At 53.5% G+C, this 17259-nt stretch overlaps 1 protein-coding gene across 2 annotated transcripts in view; it reads left to right on the plus strand.

Annotated features, from left to right (window-relative positions):
* The first annotated feature begins 437 nt into the window (after positions 1-437).
* LOC144752986 (E3 ubiquitin-protein ligase TRIM39-like) overlaps positions 438-17259 on the plus strand; it is a 188487-nt gene continuing 171665 nt past the window's right edge. The window contains exon 1 of one of the 2 annotated variants that reach the window (XM_078640795.1): positions 438-895. In XM_078640795.1, the coding sequence (XP_078496921.1) occupies positions 494-895 (402 nt within the window). In that variant the 5' untranslated portion in view covers positions 438-493. The remainder of the gene's footprint in view (positions 896-17259) is intronic. The other variant, XM_078640797.1, reaches the window with a different exon arrangement.

The raw sequence follows: 17259 nt of genomic DNA on the forward strand, positions 1-17259 counted from the left end.
GGGACAGACGCACAGACACACCCACTGCACACAGGGAGGGACAGACGCACAGACACACCCACTGCACACAGAGAGGGACAGACGCACAGACACACCCACTGCACACAGAGAGGGACAGACACACCCACTGCACACAGGGAGGGACAGACGCACAGACACACCCACTGCACACAGAGAGGGACAGACACACCCACTGCACAAAGAGAGGGGCAGACATACAGACACACCCACTGCACACAGGGAGGGACAGACGCACAGACACACCCACTGCACAGAGAGGTACAGACGTACAGACACACCCACTGCACACAGAGAGGGACAGACGCACAGACACACCCACTGCACACAGGGAGGGACAGACGCACAGACACACCCACTACACACAGGGAGGGACAGACGCACAGACACACCCACTACACACAGGGAGGGACAGACGCACCCACTCCATAAAGAGAGAAAAGAAACTTACCTTCACTTCCTGCGTTTCTGAATCATGGCGGCAGCAGCTCAGCTCGGGAACCTCCAGGAAGAGGCCACTTGTTCCATATGTTTGGAGTATTTTACTGATCCGGTGACTATTGATTGTGGACACAACTTCTGCCGCTCCTGCATCACTCAGAGCTGGGAGGGAAGAGATGGAAACTTCCACTGTCCACAGTGCAGGGATATATCTGGGAAAAACCTCCGACACAACAGGCAACTGGGGAACATGGTGGAAATGTTAAAACGGCTTCGTTTGTCCCCCGTAAAGGCGAATATGTGTGAGAACCATAAAGAGAAACTGAGGCTGTTTTGTGCAGAGGATCAGAGGATGATATGCTGGGTCTGCCGGGAGTCCAAGGAGCATAAAACTCACTCAGCAAGTCCAATAGAGGAGGCTGCAGAGGATCACAAGGTATGTGCGAGGGCATTCATGGATTCCAAAGTCCCGCTTTGAGCTCCGTTGAGGAACCTGCAGAGGAGCACAAGGGGTGTGGGTGTTCTGGAACGACAAGTGAAGATCACAGGGTTTGTCTGTGGAAATTCAGGGATCACAAATCCCTCTGTGAGCCCCATCAGGGGGGAAGCCTGAGAGCGGGAGCTCTGTGTGCAAGTGTTCAGAGGTGACAAGTCATGCAGTGTACCCCATATAGGAAGCTGCCGAAGAGCACAAGGTGTGTGTGTTGGTGTTCAGGATTTACAAGTGAATACATTACTGGAGTCTCTCAAAAGATGCAATGTCTCGGTGTTCAGGGAGCAAAGGCACCCTGCGGGTCCCACATAAATTGTATTATATTGTATTGAATTGCAATTGCATTTGTATAGCGCTTACTACCTCTGAGGAGGCGTCAAAGCGCTTTTTTAGCCGTAGCACGCTACTCCGGATCCCATAAAGGATTAGTGTTGAATTAGTATAGTGAAATATGAAAAGTAGTTTGAGTGGTGGGTAGGCTAGTCAGTTATTTGGACTCAGAAGGATAGCGGAGGGATAGAAGAGGGGAACATGTTTGCATTTATATAGCGTTTGCTACCCCTGATGGGGTGTTGAAGCGCTTTTTTGACGAGTAGCACGATTTTGAAACCATATTAAGAAATTGGGGAAAATACATAAAAATACATTTAGTTTGTATGCTCCCCCCCCAAAAAAGGAATATAAAAAGGAAACACTCATCAGACGTGCAGAACGTGAGGAGAAAACATGGAATTGCATGAACACAGAGAAGAGAGATGAAGTATAGAAGAATGAAGCATCTTTAACTTAGTCGAAAAGGGGCTGATTTGTTGTGTACGAAAAAATAGGAGCAAATCACAATAAGAGTGAGGAAAAAATTGAAAAAGTGATATGAGGAGATGGCCAAGGCGAAGCCAGAAGCCAGAGTGAAGGAAGGAAGGAAGGAGCATTTTTTAAGTGATTAAAAGCAAGCTGCCAGGGGACACACAGGTTCAATTGACCTCAGTTGAGGGGGTTTGAGTCTGTTCCCTCATGTGTCCTGGGGCTGACCTATTAGGACTTGGGAGAGCGAACATTGGTGCACCCCTTTGGCACTTGCCTCGCAGGGCAGCAGGGCAGGCAGCCAAGGGTTACCAGGGAGGTGGAGGAGGGAGAGAGACTCCAAGGCTCACCAGGGAGGTGGAGGAGGGAGAGAGACTCCAAGGCTCACCAGGGAGGTGGAGGAGGGAGAGAGACTCCAAGGCTCACCAGGGAGGTGGAGGAGGGAGAGAGACTCCAAGGCTCACCAGGGAGGTGGAGGAGGGAGAGAGACTCCAAGGCTCACCAGGGAGGTGGAGGAGGGAGAGAGACTCCAAGGCTTACCAGGGAGGTGGAGGAGGGAGAGAGACTCCAAGGCTCACCAGGGAGGTGGAGGAGGGAGAGAGACTCCAAGGCTTACCAGGGAGGTGGAGGAGGGAGAGAGGCTCACCAGGGAGGTGGAGGAGGGAGAGAGACTCCAAGGCTTACCAGGGAGGTGGAGGAGGGAGAGAGGCTTACCAGGGAGGTGGAGGAGGGAGAGAGACTCCACCAGGGTGGGGAAGGAGGGAGAGAGACTCCACCAGGGAGGTGGAGGAGGGAGAGAGACTCCAAGGCTTACCAGGGAGGTGGAGGAGGGAGACTCCAAGGCTACCAGGGAGGTGGAGTAGGGAAACTCCAAGGCTTACCAGGGAGGTGGAGGAGGGAGACTCCAAGGCTACCAGGGAGGTGGAGGAGGGAGACTCCAAGGCTTACCAGGGAGGTGGAGGAGGGAGAGAGGCTTACCAGGGAGGTGGAGGAGGGAGACTCCAAGGCTTACCAGGGAGGAGGAGGAGGGAGACAGGCTTACCAGGGAGGTGGAGGAGGGAGAGAGACTCCAAGGCTTACCAGGGAGGTGGAGGAGGGAGAGAGACTCCAAGGCTTACCAGGGAGGTGGAGGAGGGAGACTCCAAGGCTACCAGGGAGGTGGAGGAGGGAGACTCCAAGGCTTACCAGGGCGGTGGAGGAGGGAGAGAGGCTTACCAGGGAGGTGGAGGAGGGAGAGAGACTCCAAGGCTCACCAGGGAGGTGGAGGAGGGAGAGAGACTCCAAGGCTTACCAGGGAGGTGGAGGAGGGAGAGAGACTCCAAGGCTTACCAGGGAGGAGGGAGAGAGACTCCAAGGCTTACCAGGGAGGTGGAGGAGGGAGAGAGACTCCAAGGCTCACCAGGGAGGTGGAGGAGGGAGAGAGGCTTACCAGGGAGGAGGGAGAGAGACTCCAAGGCTTACCAGGGAGGTGGAGGAGGGAGAGAGACTCCAAGGCTCACCAGGGAGGTGGAGGAGGGAGAGAGACTCCAAGGCTTACCAGGGAGGTGGAGGAGGGAGAGAGACTCCAAGGCTTACCAGGGAGGAGGAGGAGAGAGAGAGACTCCAAGGCTTACCAGGGAGGTGGAGGAGGGAGAGAGACTCCAAGGCTTACCAGGGAGGTGGAGGAGGGAGGGAGACTCCAAGGCTTACCAGGGAGGGGGAGAGAGACTCCAAGGCTTACCAGGGAGGGGGAGGGAGACTCCAAGGCTTACCAGGGAGGAGGAGAGAGACTCCAAGGCTTACCAGGGAGGGGGAGGAGGGAGAGAGACTCCAAGGCTCACCAGGGAGGAGGAGGAGGGAGAGAGACTCCAAGGCTCACCAGGGAGGAGGAGGAGGGAGAGGGGCTTACCAGGGAGGAGGAGGAGGGAGAGAGACTCCTACCAGAGTCTAACCAAACCCGGCTCAATAAATCAACTGCTCAGACAGTGCTTTGTGTCAGGGAACACACTTTAATCTATATCAACATCATGTGCTACACAAACGCAGGGTTAATAATACAAAAATACTGTAAATCGTTCTGGGAAAATAAGAAAGCCAGTATCGGTGATCGAGTGATCCAGCCCTGGTCCAAGGCTCTGCAGGAAGAGGCCGGTCCGCTCAGTTTCCTTTCGCCAAACTGTGCCCTTCTTTAGCACGAGAAGATGAAAGGCAGGTCAACAGTCACCCACGTCACTTCCGGGTCACTAGGCCCACGCTGGCACGTTTACGTCCTGGGGGCTTTGTGAGTGAGTCGCCTCAAGACCCAGATGGGGGCTGCAGCGGACATAAAGCAGGCACGGGCTCGCCACGACCACTTGCAGTCCCACTCTCCCCTTCAAACAAAGCCGACCCTGAACCCTTTCAACAGAGCTCCATGCATTTCAAGGGGTGCCCCCCACTGGACCTGGAGAGAACCCTTCAGAGCTCATAGGAAGCCCTGGAGCAGTGACTCGGGAGCTCAGTCCACATTAGATGCTGGTTTATGTATTCCCTCAGCACACCTGACCTGGAGAGAACCCCTCAGAGCTCATAGGAAGCCCTGGAGCAGTGACTCAGGAGCTCAGTCCACATTAGATGCTGGTTTATGTATTCCCTCAGCACACCTGACTTGGAGACAGAGGCGCAACTAGAGCCAAATTTCCGGGTGGGGGCTAATTAAAAATTTCGGGGGGGGGGGGGGGGGGCTGAACCTTTAATCAGTAGGCAGAGTGAGCTGCAGGGCCTCCAACAAGGGGTGAATCAACTGCAAGGCCTAATTAACATTCAAATGGTCATTTAAAGACCTGTGAAACGTTCGGGTGCGGCTCTGTGTGTGCCCGGGATCTCTCATCCTGGGCTGCCACACGACGGGGGGGGGGGCTGAAGCCCGGTGAGTCCAATGGGTGTTGCGCGCCTGCTTGGAGACAAGCCCTTCAGAGCTCAGTAGGAAGCCCTGGAACAGTGACTCAGGATCTCAGTCCACATTAGATGCTGTTGTATCTATTCCCTCAGCTCAGTGCTGTGCCTGCCTCGAGGGTGTTCTGACACCTGGTGTGTCAATCTACAGACACTCAAGCCACACTCTCCTTCCAAGTCTCAGCAGGAAGGCTGGATGGAGACAGGAGTATTTTATTCAGAGAATCCCACAATGGAGAAGAAGGGGGAGAAAAGTCTTTCAGCTGTGCATTTCTCAGTCTTTGGTGAGGAACACCCCAGGTGAAGAGAAGGGCAGGTCATGGCCTAAGACTTACCCTTCCCTTCTCAAGAGGCGGCTGTCTCCTACTAACTACATCACCCATGACCTGCTAGAGGAGATACCCGAAGAAATACAAAGGCCGCAGCTGCACTTCTAAGGATAGAGGGTCCCAAGTCATCCCACACAGGGACTCCCATAAGATTCATGCACATCTGCAATAAACACTGTACATCTGGCAGGCTAACCCCGACCTCGATCATACTTACAGTGGAGATTCAAGATGGCGCCCCCGTCCCTACAGCCAGCTGTGGCGCGCACACTAGGTCCATTCTACTATGACCACATAGTGTCCAAATCCGCTGGATACAACAAAGAACCCAGAAGACTGGTCAGACATGTCACACTGGCAAGACCAGAAGGCCAAGACATCACTGGGGCAAACAGGTAAAAAGGCTTTTTCTATCCCCACAAATCCAAACACAGTCAAGAGCTGACGGTCGCCACTATGAAGAACATGCATGTTGCCCCTACCCCTGGCCACAGAAACGAGCCAAACCACGAACTCTGAGCAGACACTTTATGATGGCCAGGGCATTTTCAAACAGACAAGCAGACAACAGATTTCAAAGAAGCAAAAACAGTCTAGGAGTTTAAGTAAAACAGTAGGAAAGGGTAAAAGGGCAACACTCATGAGAGGTTGGGAAACATAGACCAGAGAGGACACAAGCTGGAGGGATGAGTGAAACTGAAGAAGACGAGCAAGAAGTCACCAGATGCATAACGACTCGCTTTCCTAGAGCGCCTTCCACAGAGCTGGGTTTCAGAAGGTTATTGATGATTAAGGAATACTTTTCCCATTCAAACCCTTCGACAGCAGCTCAAAGAATTTCTCCGCAAAGTGAAATGGTTGTCCAAGAGCACAAGGTATGTGCGTGGGTGTTCATGATTCACAAGTGAATACACTACTGGAGTCTCCCAAAAGATGCAATATCTGGGTGTTCAGGGATCAAAGACACCCTGCGGGTCCCACATAAATGGTTGTCCAATCGCACAAGGTATGGGAGTTGGATTTCAGAGCAATACACGGCATTTAAATCCGCTTTTAGGGATCACAGGTTAGTCGCACCTCCTAGAAGAGGGCAAGGGACCTCTGTGATCACTCAGGGATCACAGTTCACTCTGTGGGTTTCTGCGGGTCCCTGAAGGGACCTCTGTGGTCACTCAGGGATCACAGTTCACTCTGGGTCTCCATGGGTCTCTGGAGAAGGGACCACTGTGATCACTCAGGGATCACTGTTCGCTCTGTGGGTCTCCGTGGGTCCATGAAGGGACCTCTGTGATCATTCAGGGATCACAGTTCACTCTGTGGGTTTCTGCGGGTCCCTGAAGGGACCTCTGTGGTCACTCAGGGATCACAGTTCACTCTGGGTCTCCATGGGTCTCTGGAGAAGGGACCACTGTGATCACTCAGGGATCACTGTTCGCTCTGTGGGTCTCCGCGGGTCCCTGAAGGGACCTCTGTGATCATTCAGGGATCACCGTTCACTCTGTGGGTCTCCGCGGGTCCCTGGTGAAGGCTGCCCATGCGCATTAGGTAAGTTTGTTAGTTGTAAGTGAGTTTCAAAGTGTGACCCATGTAAGAAACTGCAGAGGATCGCACTGGGTGTCTGTCAGAGCCCCGAGGTTTTCACCTCGCACCACATAAGCAGCTGCAGATAATCAGAAGTCCTATGTATGTGGGTGTTTTGGGGTACCAAGATATACTGAAAGGGTTTAATGGTTAAAGCATTGTGTAGCGCCTGGGCTCTCACATTTGTCAGTGTTAGAAGACTTGGGGGATATTTACAAGGGCATTGCACCACAGGAACATCACTTTTAATGATGTTCCTGTGGCTCAATGCCCTGCTCCATATTTACAAGGTGGCCTTAAGCCACTTAACGTGGCTTAACATCACCTTGTAACTATGCCTCTTACCGCAGCAGTCCGCAGCAAAGGGAGGGGCTATGGGTGTTGCTGTGGGTGTTCCACCACAAAACCCATTGCTTTTTGACACTGCCCATTATTCATAAGGGTGGTGTAATCATGGGGCAGCACCAAAAATAAGACCAGGGAAAACCTGGTCTTAAACAGGTGCAACAAGGAGAAATGATTAATTTCTCCTCGTTTTTGCTGTTTCCATGTTTGCTGCATTCTGCAGCACAGACAGAAACAGGAATTCACCATTAGTGATTGTTCATTAGCAGAAAGGGGTTCCTTCCTGCACATAAACAATCATTTACAAATTAAGTTCTCCAACTTTTTTATGTGCTGCATTCTTAAGCACACATAGAAATTACAACTCGCCATTAGTGATTGTTTATGTGCAAATGAACAATCATTCCCTGCAACGCAGGGACCCTTGTGGCGCCTGGCAGCTACATTTAGTGCCATCACTAGGGAAAATGCAGGAGTGCGCCGCATACTTGCAAATATTGCGCATCCCTGCGTTTCGAAACTGTTGAGGCGTGGCGTTAGCAATTTTGGCTTAACACCGCTCTCTGTATGTTGCTTGTAAATATGCCCCTTGATGTGGCATGGTAGGGTTATCTTAGGAGCTCATGTAGTTATGGTGCACAGCAGAAGGGGTGCAGTAATGCAGGGTGTGGCACATGGTTATGGAACATGGCAGAAGAGGTGCAGTAATGCAGGATGTGGTACAAACAGTCTCATGTTCATGGTGCAGACAAGAGCTGCAGTAATCACGCTGTCACGTGGTTAGGGTAGACAGAAGATGTGCAGTAATGCAGGGTGTGGCACACACGGTCTCAGGTCATGGTAGACCGCAGAAGAGGTGGAGAGGCAGAGGTGCAGTAATGCAGGGTGTCACATGAGCTCACAATGGCATTGGCGCACATGACTCTGGCAGTGCAGGTCACCTTGTAAGACTCACCAGTTTCACACGATCATCAGACACAGAGAAGTGCAGCGAATGCTGGGCCAGGTGTGCTAGACTTACAGCTTCAAGGCACCCTTGATCTGGGACCCCTCGCAGGATGAATGCATGAATGCATGTCATGCTGGGCAGTGATTACAGGGCCGGATCTTGGCCGATTAGGAGTCTCCGACCTCCTTCCTTTAAGTTGCTGAACACTGACCCAGGGCTCGGGGTGATCCGGACGAGTCCTCTCCTCGCAGGCCGTCCACCTCCAGGGTCCTTCAGCAGCAGCAGTGTTTCTTCCTCGGTCCTGGGGTCTAGCGCCTCCGGGTCCTTCAGCAGCAGTGTTTCTTCCTCAGTCCTGGGGTCTAGCGCCTCCGGGTCCTTCAGCAGCAGCAGTGTTTCTTACTCAGTCCCGGGTTCTAGCGCCTCCGGGTCCTTCAGCAGCAGCAGTGTTTCTTCCTCGGTCCCGGGGTCTAGCGCCTCCGGGTCCTGCAGCAGCAGTGTTTCTTCCTCGGTCCTGGGGTCTAGCGCCTCCGGGTCCTTCAGCAGCAGTGTTTCTTCCTCAGTCCTGGGGTCTAGCGCCTCCGGGTCCTTCAGCAGCAGCAGTGTTTCTTACTCAGTCCTGGGGTCTAGCGCCTCCGGGTCCTTCAGCAGCAGCAGTGTTTCTTACTCAGTCCCGGGTTCTAGCGCCTCCGGGTCCTTCAGCAGCAGCAGTGTTTCTTCCTCGGTCCTGGGGTCTAGCGCCTCCGGGTCCTTCAGCAGCAGTGTTTCTTCCTCAGTCCTGGGGTCTAGCGCCTCCAGGGTCCTTCAGCAGCAGCAGTGTTTCTTCCTCGGTCCTGGGGTCTAGCGCCTCCGGGTCCTTCAGCAGCAGTGTTTCTTCCTCAGTCCTGGGGTCTAGCGCCTCCGGGTCCTTCAGCAGCAGCAGTGTTTCTTACTCAGTCCCGGGTTCTAGCGCCTCCGGGTCCTTCAGCAGCAGCAGTGTTTCTTCCTCGGTCCCGGGGTCTAGCGCCTCCGGGTCCTGCAGCAGCAGTGTTTCTTCCTCGGTCCTGGGGTCTAGCGCCTCCGGGTCCTTCAGCAGCAGTGTTTCTTCCTCAGTCCTGGGGTCTAGCGCCTCCGGGTCCTTCAGCAGCAGCAGTGTTTCTTACTCAGTCCTGGGGTCTAGCGCCTCCGGGTCCTTCAGCAGCAGCAGTTTTTCTTACTCAGTCCCGGGTTCTAGCGCCTCCGGGTCCTTCAGCAGCAGCAGTGTTTCTTCCTCGGTCCCGGGGTCTAGCGCCTCCGGGTCCTGCAGCAGCAGTGTTTCTTCCTCGGTCCTGGGGTCTAGCGCCTCCGGGTCCTTCAGCAGCAGTGTTTCTTACTCGGTGCTGGGGTCTAGCGCCTCCGGGTCCTTCAGCAGCAGTGTTTCTTCCTCGGTGCTGGGGTCTAGCGCCTCCGGGTCCTTCAGCAGCAGTGTTTCTTCCTCGGTCCTGGGGTCTAGCGCCTCCGGGGTCCTTCAGCAGCAGTGTTTCTTCCTCAGTCCTGGGGTCTAGTGCCTCCGGGTCCTTCAGCAGCAGTGTTTCTTCCTCGGTCCTGGGGTCTAGAGCTCCGGGTCCTTCAGCAGCAGTGTTTCTTCCTCAGTCCTGTGGTCTAGCGCCTCCGGGTCCTTCAGCAGCAGTGTTTCTTACTCAGTCCTGTGGTCTGGTGCCTCCGGGTCCTTCAGCAGCAGTGTTTCTTCCTCGGTCCTGGGGTCTAGCGCCCCCGGGTCCTTCAGCAACAGTGTTTCTTCCTCAGTCCTGGGGTCTAGCGCCTCTGGGTCCTTCAGGAGCAGTGTTTCTTCCTCAGTCCTGGGGTCTAGCGCCTCCGGGGTCCTTCAGCAGCAGTGTTTCTTCCTCGGTGCTGGGGTCTAGCGCCTCCGGGTCCTTCAGCAGCAGTGTTTCTTCCTCAGTCCTGGGGTCTAGCGCCTCCGGGGTCCTTCAGCAGCAGCAGTGTTTCTTCCTCAGTCCTGGGGTCTAGCGCCTCTGGGTCCTTCAGGAGCAGTGTTTCTTCCTCAGTCCTGGGGTCTAGCGCCTCTGGGTCCTTCAGGAGCAGTGTTTCTTCCTCAGTCCTGGGGTCTAGCGCCTCTGGGTCCTTCAGGAGCAGTGTTTCTTCCTCAGTCCTGGGGTCTAGCGCCTCTGGGTCCTTCAGGAGCAGTGTTTCTTCCTCAGTCCTGGGGTCTAGCGCCTCCGGGTCCTTCAGCAGCAGTGTTTCTTCCTCGGTGCTGGGGTCTAGCGCCTCCGGGTCCTTCAGCAGCAGTGTTTCTTCCTCGGTGCTGGGGTCTAGCGCCTCCGGGTCCTTCAGCAGCAGTGTTTCTTCCTCAGTCCTGGGGTCTAGCGCCTCTGGGTCCTTCAGCAGCAGTGTTTCTTCCTCGGTGCTGGGGTCTAGCGCCTCCGGGTCCTTCAGCAGCAGTGTTTCTTCCTCGGTCCTGGGGTCTAGCGCCTCCGGGGTCCTTCAGCAGCAGTGTTTCTTCCTCAGTCCTGGGGTCTAGCGCCTCCGGGTCCTTCAGCAGCAGTGTTTCTTCCTCGGTCCAGGGGTCTAGCGCCTCCGGGTCCTTCAGCAGCAGTGTTTCTTCCTCAGTCCTGTGGTCTGGTGCCTCCGGGTCCTTCAGCAGCAGTGTTTCTTCCTCGGTGCTGGGGTCTAGCGTCTCCGGGTCCTTCAGCAGCAGTGTTTCTTCCTCGGTCCTGGGGTCTAGCGCCTCCGGGGTCCTTCATCAGCAGCAGTGTTTCTTCCTCAGTCCTGGGGTCTAGCGCCTCTGGGTCCTTCAGCAGCAGTGTTTCTTCCTCAGTCCTGTGGTCTGGTGCCTCCGGGTCCTTCAGCAGCAGTGTTTCTTCCTCGGTGCTGGGGTCTAGCGCCTCCGGGTCCTTCAGCAGCAGTGTTTCTTCCTCAGTCCTGGGGTCTAGGGCCTCCGGGGTCCTTCAGCAGCAGTGTTTCTTCCTCGGTCCTGGGGTCTAGCGCCTCCGGGTCCTTCAGCAGCAGGGTCTCTTCCTTGGTGCTGGGGTCTAGCGCCTCCGGGTGCTTCAGCAGCAGTGTCTCTTCCTCGGTGCTGGGGTCTAGCGCCTCCGGTTCCTTCAGCAGCAGTGTTTCTTCCTCGGTGCTGGGGTCTAGCGCCTCCGGGTCCTTCAGCAGCAGTGTTTCTTCCTCGGTGCTGGGGTCTAGGGCCTCCGGGGTCCTTCAGCAGCAGTGTTTCTTCCTCGGTCCTGGGGTCTAGCGCCTCCGGGTCCTTCAGCAGCAGTGTTTCTTCCTCGGTGCTGGGGTCTAGCGCCTCCGGGTCCTTCAGCAGCAGTGTCTCTTCCTCGGTGCTGGGGTCTAGCGCCTCCGGTTCCTTCAGCAGCAGTGTTTCTTCCTCGGTGCTGGGGTCTAGCGCCTGCGGGTCCTTCAGCAGCAGTGTTTCTTCCTCGGTGCTGGGGTCTAGCGCCTCCGGGTCCTTCAGCAGCAGTGTTTCTTCCTCGGTCCCGGGGTCTAGCGCCTCCGGGGTCCTTCAGCAGCAGTGTTTCTTCCTCGGTGCTGGGGTCTAGCGCCTCTGGGTCCTTCAGCAGCAGTGTTTCTTCCTCGGTCCCAGGGTCTTGCACCTCCGGGATCCTTCAGCAGCAGTGTTTCTTCCTCGGTCCCGGAGTCTAGCGCCTCCTGTAGAAGGAAGGGCCCCAGGATCCCGGTCTCTGGCTTCGGCTTCCTCTTCAGTGCTGTGCAGAGCTCCTTGATGTCAGCAGCAGCACCGCATGTGCTGCTGTTTTCAGGTTATATCCGGTCCTAGGATAATTGGATCCAATCCAACTGTCCAATCAGATTCATGGTTCACCCCAAACCTTTGCAGGCGGCCTGTGAAGTTGTGGGTGAACCACAAACTATCTCTCCTCCATTCAGGACAGATATTCAAGACAGACAGTGGCACAAGGCTGTGAATCCTTCTAATGGAGGGCAGGAGTTTGAGGATCTGGGAGGGGTCGGGGTGAGACAAAGAGGAGGGGGACTGTAGGCACTGACTACAACCAAGACTTTGATACACCCTACAACAGAAAGCCTTTTACACACACGACAAGGCCCCGATCACAGCACACGTGAGCCTCACCTCACATGCCCACAAGCACTGCATCATATAGACCTAGCCTGAAGGTACCTGAGGAGCCTGATGGCACCGTGAGGCCCTGTTAATGGCAATGCAGCACTGTACACATCTGTGCCAAACATGCATCCTGCACATACATGCAGATGGAGGCCAGATATGACCTACTACACAGAGTCAGAAGGTAGTGTCAGTAGGAGCTCTCCTCTCTGAGTTTGAGGCGACATCTACCCCACTACTATACTCGCCCGCCACAAGCCTTTAGTAGTGTCGTGGGCTGGTCATTTGAGGGGGATCCAATCAGGTTAAAAGCAGGACCTCCCAGGGTGGAGCTCAACCTCGTACTCTGCTCGAGAGCAACACACTAGATGTAAAGCACTGGTTTGGGGACTCGTGGGACGGGTCTCCTGCACAAGAAGATATCCTGTGCCAGGAAAGTAAAACGGAAATAGTTTGTCACATGGACACTGCGGCAAAACCTTTGTCCCTACTGTTCACGGTCTCAGTGTGACTGCTGACATCCTGCCATACACCAGGCTTGGATTTGGTGCCTGCTTTCCTGGCTGCCTGTTCCTTGTTGCAGACTCTGCATCAGAATGTTGCCTGCTATCTCGATCCTGCATGTTCTCAGCTGCGGTCCTGTATGAGGTTGGTGCCTGCTCCCACTTGCAGACCCTGTAAAGGGCTGGTGTCTGCTCTCTTTTTCTGACAGGTTGCTTATCACAGACCCCTTTATGAGTGTGTTGCCTGTTTTCTGTTGCAGACCCTGTAAGGCTGGTGTCTGATTCCTGCTTCAGACCCTGTAAGAGGCTGGTGTCTGCGTCAGACCTTGTAAAGGGCTGGAACCTGCTCTGTTGCAGACTCTCTCTGCAGGCACCTGCCTGACAACTGTCATAGACCATGAAATTATGTGACATCTATGCTCTCTCTCTCTCTGGCTGCCTATTTCTTGTACTCTGCATGGTGCCTGATGTCTGTTCTCAGTCACAGACCCTGTATGAGGCTGGCACTTGCCGTCTTCCTGTGACTGTCTGTTCTCTTTCACAGACCCAGTATGAGGCTGGCACCCACTGTCTTTCTGTGACTGTCTGTTCTGTCACACACCCTTTATGAGGCCGGCAACTGCCGTCTTCCTGTGACTGTCTGTTCTCTCACAGACCCTGTATGTGGCTGGCACCTGCCGTCTTCCTGTGACTGTATGTTCTCTCCCAGACCCTGTATGTGGCTGGCAACTGCCGTCTTCCTGTGACTGTCTGTTCTCTCACAGACCCTGTATGAGGCCGGCAACTGCCGTCTTCCTGTGACTGTCTGTTCTCTCACAGACCCTGTATGTGGCTGGCACCTGCCGTCTTCCTGTGACTGTATGTTCTCAGTCGCAGACCCTGTATGATGAGGCTGGCACCCCCGTCTTGCTGTAACTCTGTTCTCCGTCGAAGATCCTGTAGGAGACTGATACATGCTCTCAATATGTCTATTCTCCGTCACATTCCCTGTATGAGGCCGGTACCTGCTCCCCTCTGTGACTATTCTCTGTTACAGACCATGTACATGTTTGATGCACGCTCTCTCATTTTGCTTGTCTGTTTTCTGTTGCAGACCCTACCTGGGATTGCTGACTGTACTCTTCCTGTGTCTGTTCCCTGTCACAGACCCTGCCTGCGGTTGGTACCTGCACTCTTCCTGTGTCTGTTCTCTGTCACAGACCCTGCCTGGGATTGGTACCTGCACTCTTCCTGTGTCTGTTCTCTGTCACAGACCCTGCCTGCGGTTGGTACCTGCACTCTTCCTGTGTCTGTTCTCTGTCACAGACCCTGCCTGGGATTGGTACCTGCACTCTTCTTGTGTCTGTCTCTTCTCTGTCACATCCCCTTCCTGGGGTTGGTACCTGCACTCTTCTTGTGTCTGTCTCTTCTCTGTCACATCCCCTGCCTGGGTTTGGTGCCTGCAGTCTTCCTGTGCCTCTTCTCTTTCACAGACTTTTTAGAACTCGGGGTCTCTTGTTGTCAATGGTATACACCTTTGTCCAAATAGGGACCCTTGCGTCTAAGTCAGGGAAAGGGGATTACATTACTGGACAACACCTGTTCACACCTTGGTAGCTTGGCACGAGGAGACCGGCTTATCTCAGAGGCAGTGTGTTAAGCATTTGTGAACACATGAACACATATCGCAATACAGTGAAAACACTAAAGATGGACACCACACGGGTTGTATAAAAATAAGTATTCTTTATATAGACTTATCACAAGACCACAAACCACAAAAATACTATAATCACAATTAATACTTCATGATGGTAGAAGCAATTCAAAAATAGGTTCTTCAATTAAAGCAGTCTTTAGCAACGGATAACTCCAACATGAGTTATCAAGATGTCAAGGTCAAAGCGTTCCCACAGTATGGCGCCGACCGCGAGATGCGCAGCGTCGGGCCCAGAGTCAAAACAGACCCCCACAGAACAGTACCTTGGAAAGAAAAACAAAGACCGCTCATGGCGTCGGGGAGATGCAATGTTGTTGGTGCGTTACAGCATCGGTTCCTTGTTTCGAGGGAGATGATGCGTCTGTGTTCTGGATGCTTGCTCAGGCAGGGGAGGCTTTGGTTCCTGACCAGAGAGGAGGTGACGTTATGATGGCGCCGACACCACGTTTCCTTACGATGTCACAATGTTGATGAGTTCTTGGCCACCTTCGTGGAGGATCGGCTTCGTGATGATGTCAGTTTTGGAGTCGATACGGCACAGCAGCAAGCTTTGGGCTACATGTACCAGTCGGAGCAGCGCTCACGACTTCTATGCAGATTGTTGCGATGTTTGCTGGCATTCGTTTTGCAGAATCCTTCTGTAGCGACTGAAACAGCACTTCCAGAAGCAAGCAAACAGAAGGGATGAAGCCTTTTGTATCCCGGAGACTTCGGACAGGAGGCAAGCTCAGTTCAAGCCCATGGAGAAATATTCTGCTAGATGATGTATGTGTTTTGGTATTTATTGAGCGCATATATCACACGTAGGTCTCATAGCGCTAGCTAATACTCTGGACAGACTGACCGCCAAGAAAGCCGGACAGGAAGGACCGGGCTAGAATAGCCAGGTTTTGAGGAGTCTACAAAGAATTTTGTGGTCAGTTTCCAGGCAGAGGCAGTTTGTTCCAGGTTTCGGGCGCTATCCGGGTAAAGGATCTGCAACCATTCCTAATGGTACGAACCTTAGGCACTGTTAGGTGGTACTTGCTAGTGGACCTAAGGGTTCTTACCTGTTGGTGTATTGTAAGCTTTTTGGCTGGGTAATGTTGTCCTTTGTTATTAAGTCTTATGCACCAGACAGCAGAGTTTAAAATGAATCCTCTTTTTGATTGGAAGCTAGTGGAGGGTCCTTAGACAAGGCACAGAGGGGGAATGCGGGGCACATTTAGGAGCAGTCTGGCCACTGTGTTCTGCTTGACCTGGAGTTTGGCCAGTAGCTCTACATTAGTAGAGGCAAGGAGTGAGTTATCATAGTTCGGGCGACTAATAGTCCCTGTACTAAGGGCATGCAGGAGGAAAGAGGGATCCACTTAAATATTTTGCTGAGACTGTGCATGAGTCAGTAGCAGATGCGGAACAGATTGTTGATGTGGTCTAACATGGAGAGTTTAGAGTCTAGAATTAAACCAAGATTGCGCACAGCTGTCTTGGGTGGAGGGCAGGGTCCCAGGCTGGAGGGCCACCAGTCGTTGTTCCATAGTTTTGATGCGTCCCCGAACAGAGCAAAATCTCTGTTTGGTTGGCATTGAGGAGGAGGTGGTTATTCGTCATCCAATCGTTTATTGCTGACATGCAGTGTTTGAAACGCTTTTTGGTCTCTGGGACGTCCGGTCCCAAGGTGATTAATAGCTGTGTGTCATACGTGTAAGACACTGTCTGTAAACCAAAAGCTTTAATAAGTTTGGCTAGTGGTGGCACGTACAGGTTAAAAAGCATAGGGCTCAAGATAGAACCTTGTGGGACACCTTTGTTGATTGGCTGGCTTTTCAAGGAGAAGTCTCCTATTTGAACCTTGGAGTAACGGTCCGTCAGATAGCTCTTCAGCCAGTTCAGTGCTGTGCTCTCGACACCAGATACACGTAGGCAATCAAGAAGGACGTCGTGCGAAATGGTGTCGAAGGCTGCTAACAGGTCAAGAAGGACCAGTATGGCTGATTGTCTGGCATCCAAGAAAAGTCTGATGTTATCGACAATTTCAAGGCATACTAAACTCGAATCTCTACCTCGTCTCCTGGGTCAGTTAGGATTATAAGATGTAATAATCAAACCGCCCATTGAGGCCTATGGGGACAGGTAGCCTTTCAATAGTGAAAAACGAAATAGGTTGTAATTCACTATCAGGACATGCCACACATGCCAGGGCACGTCCTACCTTTTACATACAATGCACCCTGCCTGTAGGCCTGCTATAGGGGTGACTGATATATAGAAAAGGGAAGGTTCAAGGACTGGTGAGCGGTTGCACTCGCTGAGTTAAAACAGCAGTCCCAGACTGCGCACAGTCTCTACAATGGCAGGCCCGAGTTACACCTTGCGGGCTTCTTTGGTGGGTGGCACAATCGGTGCTGCAAGTCAACCAGCAGCATTTGATTTACAAGCCCTAGGCACACACAGTGCACAATACTAGGGTCTGACATTAATCAAATAAGTCAATCATGGAGTCACTAATCAAAACAGAAGTTTAACTCCGGGAGCACTTGCACGGTGGCACTGTCACAGGCAGTGCCTGGGGTTGGTGCCTGCACTCTTCCTGTGTCTGTCTGTTCTCTGTCACAGATCCTGCCTGGGGTTGGTGCCTGCACTCTTCCTTTGTCTGTCCGTTCTCTGTCACAGACGCTGCCTGGGGTTGGTACCTGCTCTCTTCCGGTGTCCGTTCTCTGTCGCAGCCCCTGCCTGAGGTTGGTGCTGACACTCTTCCTGTGTCTGTTCTCTGTCACAGACCCTGCCTGGGGTTGGTGCCTGCAATCTTCTTGTATCAGTCTGTTCTCTGTCACGGACAGTGCCTGGGGTTGTTGTCTGCACTCTTCCTGTGTCTGTCTGTTCACTGTCAAAGACCCTGCCTGGGGTTGGTGCCTGCACTCTTCCTGTCTCTGTTGGTTCTCTGTCGTAGACCCTGCCTGGGGTTGGTACCTGCTCACTGCTGTGTCTGTCTGTTCTCTGTCGCAGACCCTGCCTGGGGTTGGTGCCTTCACTCCTCCTGTGTCTCTTCTCTGTCACAGACCCTGCCTGGGGTTGGTACCTCCTCTCTTCCTGTGTTTGTCTGTTCTCTGTCACAGACCTTGCCTGGGGTTGGTGCCTGCAC

The sequence above is a fragment of the Lissotriton helveticus genome, chromosome 5_1 (genome assembly GCF_964261635.1).
Source record: "Lissotriton helveticus chromosome 5_1, aLisHel1.1, whole genome shotgun sequence".
Lineage (NCBI taxonomy): Eukaryota > Metazoa > Chordata > Amphibia > Caudata > Salamandridae > Lissotriton > Lissotriton helveticus.